General features: G+C 32.3%; 1 protein-coding gene across 1 annotated transcript in view; it reads right to left on the bottom strand.

Moving 5' to 3' along the window:
* Positions 1-276: 276 nt before the first annotated feature.
* The window catches only part of LOC140437157 (GILT-like protein 1), a 62429-nt gene continuing 56077 nt past the window's right edge, over positions 277-6628 (bottom strand). The window contains exons 3-4 of the mRNA XM_072526500.1: positions 5694-5967; positions 277-2198 (exon numbers count right to left, since the gene is read on the bottom strand). Coding sequence (XP_072382601.1) covers positions 1954-2198; positions 5694-5967 — 519 coding nt within the window. The 3' untranslated portion in view covers positions 277-1953. The remainder of the gene's footprint in view (positions 2199-5693; positions 5968-6628) is intronic.

Below are 6628 nucleotides of genomic sequence, written 5' to 3'. Positions count from 1 at the left end.
ATTTAAGTTTCTCATAAACTAATCAATTTATATACATGTGTTATACATTTTTGAAAAAAATTCAAATATCAAATCAAAAAAGGTGGAAGTAATTTAACAAAAATTACCCTTTTTCATTAACAAGTCATAATCAAAGTCCATACTTAACAAGTATATATTTTCTCTGTAAATATTAAACTTTTGCGTTAAAGTCGCTACTATGATAACTAGTGTCATGCGTTCGTATGTGTAATTTTACTAATTCCTTCTTGAAAATGGAAAAAAAAAGAAACACCATTTCGATATTGGGTTTTATTGAAAAATACAATTATTAATGTTACATACATCCCGCCAAAAATGGAAATAAAGTAGTTATTGCAATTTCCAGAAAGAAAAAGAACTACATCGAATATTTATTATAAGTTTTAAAATAGATGGGTACATACAATTTAAGGCAGAAAAAACAGTCACATTTAAAGGCATACTAGGCATAACGAATTCATGAAAGAACTTTATAACAAACAATAAACATTATATACCATCAGAAATTATAAAATATTAAGATTTAAGTATATATAATTATCTTTTTTAATATCCATTTGTCCTTTTACCTTAGCTTTTTATTAATGCCACTGATAGTACTTATTGTAATTTTATTTGTTTTAAAGTTCTTTAGAATATTATTAATTATATAATTCTGTTAAATATTTTTCTCGACAAACAAACAGTCTTTCTTATAAGTTAAATTTAATAATATAGTGATACTTTTTTAAATACTATAAATTAAACGACATCGTGCATTCTCTAATAAAAACGACCGTTTACATACGATTTTTTCTGTTTAAATATTAGTAGGTTTGAGTCAACGGCCAACGGGTATACAATTCATAATACTTTTAGTAGTTTATAATGTTTCATTTCCTTGTTGTTTTAGCAGGCAACCAATTTAACGCACACATGGGTTTTAAAAAAAGAAATATCACTTTAATTCCGCTAAAAAGAACCTTACATGATCAAAAATTTTCATGGTCTAAATATAGCTTACAAATGCAGATTTCAGCTTTGTCGCCAATATAACGAATACTGTGTACCTACTAAGAAAATCTCGATATTCATTCATTTACTTTTAACTGCACTTAAAATGTATGCTAGTGGTGGTTATCACTGGTGTTAGGTCTAGCTCACAAATTTAATTCACGTCATTATGACACCCTCACCTAAAACACCAATCAGTAATAAATTCCTTTTATTTTCTAGTCTGGTTCACGTAATCTTGCGTGTAAATATTCCTGTGTGTGTAAACATAATATATTCCTGTAATGATTTAAACATTGGCGTAATTAGAGAAACCTGTTAATAGTTTTCTCTACATTTTCACTTATATTTGACTTGTCACGTTTTTCTCGATTTTTTATCCCTTATGATACTGCGACATTATTACTACTATCCTTCCTGCTATTTTTTGACTCACCCAAATACTCTTTACGTACAAGGTGTTTTAAAATATTATCTGATCTATGTATCCATATCAGTCTTCCTTTGATTTGTATTTGACCCAGAAAAATTAGATGATTTATAATATTCCTTATAATCTAACAAACCTTTTATTAAACACCCTGTACTCTTATTCAAAAATATGTTAATTATCTGATATAGGTATCTAAATATCAATTAATATTTAAGTCACTAAGGCAATCTGCAACCGCAAAAATTTTAACTATGTTTTATTACAGACATTATATTCATTATGTTAAATCATTTATTAGACGAGATGCGAGGAAATGTTTCCTTAGCTTAATTAGGGTACAGTAATTTTAAAGTTAAGGTTTGGTTCTCTACAGACTTACAAGGAAAAGGTGGGACGGATTTAAGATATTGTATGGCTAATACAACTAGTGGCACAAAAAAAAGCTAAAAAAATAAACTACGGATCTTGGATTTCTACGGTTGCAGAACCAAGTCAAAACTACACATTTAGTATAATGTAAATAATACGGCCATTGCGATTAAAGATAAACTAAAAGTAAAGGTGCCAGCACTTGAACATTCAGCTGGCTTGTCGCCTTGGATATACTGACATAGCGCTTTGACGAAATTGGTCTGCGCTAAATCATTATCGCTTTGTTTATACGCTCCATTGAATACGATGGTTGGAACAGATTTTAGCGGCTTTTGGATTGCCTCTGTGGCCTTACCGAGAAGAGCAAGATAATTTGCAGCTGAAAAAACAAAAAAAAAACTACATTAAATATACAACATATTAAAATATTAGTGAAAAATAAAACTATCTTAAAAATATAGAATAAAGATATAAAAACTGTGCCTTCACATGAATTACATATGATTTTCTATTTAAAGGTTTAGGTATGGCAAAAAAGGTATAGAAACATCAACAGTTTTTTCTTGGAAGTCGTTAGGTCTAAGCGGTCATATTTTAGCCCATTGGCTTATTGTATATTGTATTTGGCCCTAGTGTACTCAAGGCTCTTGTATCAAGGCAACATCTAACCCTCCCTTACCAACAGTAAGTTCTGCGGAAGTTGCCATACTTTGGTGAAGGTTCGCCTCTAAGTACCCTGATTGACTAAGGACGCACTTTTCTAAGCCGTCTTCTGGACCATTTCTATTGACTAGTGCTTATGTTTTCCTCCAAGGACACAGATTTAGCAAACCCTCTCGTGCATCATTTAAGTTATACCTTTTCCTCTGTGCATGAATCCCCCCATTAACTGTAGATTAATTGATTGAACATCCACAAAATACATATACTACACCATGCTTAGTCAGAAAATCATCAGACAAACGCATTACAATGTGCTCGTCATATATGGTAAAATTTATGTTGCAACTACTGCGGTCTCCAATCTTGAGGTGAAATACAATCGCATATCTTATGTCGTATTCTCAGTTAATCCGTGGAGGTTTATTTAGTTACACCTTATTCACATCTGTCCTATATTCTAACCTAGACTTACCCAACCTATGATCATCTTTCTTAAATTTTGAGCCCTGGAGGGAGTGTAGTGGTAGTCGTGATATCGTGTATGGTCCGTCTCTATAGATTTCTTCTTTGTTATTTCTGTTACATCATGCATATGTCAATCCATCTCGTTGGAGATCTTCTTCGTGGTGTTCGGCCTTCTACCTTTCCTTAAATGATAAGTCTCCTCATATTGTCTATGTCTGTCCTCATGACATGTCCAAAATATTTTAATTGTTTTAGTTGGATTAACTGGAGTGTCTTATAGATATTTAGAAGAATAGACTCATTTGTTCGACGATAGGTCCATGGAATTCGCAACATTCTTCTCAATCAGAGATTGCTGTAATGTCCAAGATTGGCATCCATATGTCAGTACTGGAAATATTAATGGTTGATCTATGATCCTATATACCCATAATACGTTCCATACTAGCAATTGAGAAATGCCATGTTGAAGATAAGAACTTCCCCACCCAGTTTGTTTTGCCTTGGGTGGTGGTTAACTCAGATGCTCAATTTCAGACTAGTACGGAATACTATAGATACTCGAAATGTTTATTTAACGAATGTTATTTATTTTAACTTCACTGAACAGAAATTCACCTCGAATTTTTTCTTAATAATATATTATTAATTTAATTTACTCTCAAATGTCTGTGCAAAAGTTTCAGATGTTAAAAATAACAAAGTGATCCATTATTGTTCCAAATTGTTCAAACAAAGCTAATCAGAGAAAATCTCTTTTAAGCAATCTTAAGGATTTGGTGTGTAAAATTCAGGGATGTGGTGATGCCTGTAAACAGTGTTCTCGATGTGTACCATGTGTCAATCTTGTAAGACCTGTGTTAGAGATATACAATTATTTACCGAAACCTTGTTTGCCTATTTGTTCTTCATTTGTCCTTTCAAAACAAATTGTTGTCCAGTAGCATGCCCCGCACCATGCTATCCTCCGCCATTGATACTTCCAGTGCTCCCTATATGCACTCCCGTACCTACACAAGAGCAGCCTTGTTTGTTATATAAGAGGAAAATAGCAGAGAGGTTGCGGGAAGAGGTCCAAATCTAGAGAGTTAAAAAGGGGGTATCATGTACATGGAATGCGAATGTGTAAGGTCTAATGGTTTGCAGGGCAGCTCCATACGATGGGATTGCCAAGGCCAACCTTTGTGCGGTAGAGAAGGTCAAACGCATTACGCTTTAAGTGTGTATTACACCAGTAAACATTTAACGAAAAAATAGTCGGACCCATGTTTGGACGAGTACCAGTGTTATATTGCTTGTATCAAATTACCTTCTTGCTAACTTTGGTCTCCTTATGGTCTACCGTGTGGTGCTCCTTGTGGTCCAAAAATGTATCATATACGTCTGAATTGTTAATATGAATGAGTCAGATAAAATTAAATTTTTAGAAGAATTTTTCACCAAGTAACAAGAAACAAAATTTGTTTAATTCATTAATGTTTTGTACTTTGAGAACGAATCCCGAAGTGGAAATCGAAACGTCACAAATAAACTTATTTTAAACTTAAATTGTGGTTTATTCCCAATAAAAATAGTAATTGTGTTAAGATGTCACAAGAAAATAGCTTCAGAACAATATTGTTATCTTATACTTTATTTATATATGAGGTACATCCCTAAGTATTTATATCTTTTTGCTATAGAAGATATTTTTCTATTAAATATATGGTTAGAATGATTTGTCTAAAATTGGTAAAAGTAATTTAAACAACCTTGACCTCATTTTTTCGTAGTCTTCCTTCTTTTACCCCAACCTCCCAATTGTGCATATTGTTAGAATTTGTTAATTTTATGTTTCAATAATTGTGCTCACATCTGATGCTAGTGCCGCTGTAGTTCGGTATCGAAATATGAGTAGAACTACTGTGAATATTATATACAAAACTGGTACGAGAACACTTCCTGTGGGACTCCGACTTCCATTGTGTAAATAGATGAACATCTCGAAATTGTACAAAATAATGTCGATATTAGAAATAGTTCTGGGCGCTTTCTGTGAAATAACAAGATTCACGACATCGTAAGCTTGAATAACGTTTTTGGGCGTGAACGTATTTGAATCCTTCGACAGGATTCTTCAATACATACATCCAGATTTCAAATGCTTTCAGTTTTCTGAAAAGTGTATCCGTTAAATTCCAACCTTCGACACCCATGTTGTTTAAGCTGAAACCAATATGTTGAAAGATTTGGCTCTTTGATTGCATTTTTCCACAGCATTTTTCCAGGCGATTGTAATTACTATGTATACAAATATATAAAGTATGGCATACTGTTTGTTCTAAATCATTCTTTATTTGTAGGAATATATTGAAATGTGATACGATTGGCGATTACGTAATATTATTTATTTTATGCATGGCGTGTAATTCATATGTAATTCAAATACCTGAATTTTAGTCGTCTTTGACCTAGATAAATCTAAAGATAATTGGTGATACTCTTCGGGTCTTTCCTTATTTTAGGTTTAAATTTATTTTGATCGAAGATTTTAACTGTCAGAAGCTATGTATAGTATCCTTTCTGAAAGATACTAATTTGGCGTATATTTTTAAAACCATTTAATATTTTTATTCAGCAATCTCATTAGAAAGACAATTAGCATTTGCGTTGATAATCTCATTTCTTATTAAGTGCTCTGCTTTTAATATTAGCTACATGTGCACTTATTCACTAAAGTATTCACTCTATATTAAAAACTACTTACCATCTGTATGATTAGCACAGTTTTCAATATCCTGAAGATTGGAAACTGGATTAACTAATGCGCACTCAGTTGTTGGAAAAACCACTTTGGCTGTTTTGTCAGCTCTATCCATAAGGCAGTTGATGAAACCTACAGCAACCTTGTTAAAGCCTAAACCTTCACTGGGTAAACCCTTGTCAATCAGTCTCAAAGCACATGCCTGAATTTTGTTGCCGTAACACTCGATCTCTCCGTGATGACATTCAAATCTCCAGTCCGTTATATCGAATGTCATCTGAAAATGGAGAAAAAAATGTTTTATCATTTAAGAAACAATAAAAGAAAGATATCTGTTCAAAGGATAAAATAACCCAATCTTTTTATTTCTTTTTTAAATCATAATCTAGTCAGTGGCGGATACAAGGGGGGGTCACGGTGGTCATGACCCCCTCCAAACAAAATTAAATATCAATCAAATAATCCTAAAAAAATAATTTAAAACTCATCAACCCTATAAGCAGGAACTTAAGAGTTGAAATGATTCAAACTCATTTATTCTAGTGGTGAATGTAGAATTATGCGGAAGCCTTTATACAATGTTCTTTTAAAAAATCAATAATTCTGAATACAGTAATACCTAGACTAACGCGACCCCGATTTCCGCGAATTCAGAGTTACGCGATTTTCAAAATTTGTCAATTAGTCATTTAAGTTCCAGAGAATCGTTCGATTATCGATGAGATAGAATTAACACCCACAGATTATTGCTCATTCAATATACATGATATGACTTTTTGCACGAAATCAGCAAATTTTTATTTTGTATTAGGTATGTCTTATCTTATCTGTCAGTTTTGTCTACAAATTGGTGGTTTGTAATTTGAATATGTATTATAATTGTTGAGACTGTGTACTACATTTTATAATTTATCTATAATAAATATCAAGTGAATATT

The sequence above is a fragment of the Diabrotica undecimpunctata genome, chromosome 3, assembly GCF_040954645.1.
Source record: "Diabrotica undecimpunctata isolate CICGRU chromosome 3, icDiaUnde3, whole genome shotgun sequence".
Lineage (NCBI taxonomy): Eukaryota > Metazoa > Arthropoda > Insecta > Coleoptera > Chrysomelidae > Diabrotica > Diabrotica undecimpunctata.
This window is presented reverse-complemented; position numbering and strand designations above follow the sequence as displayed.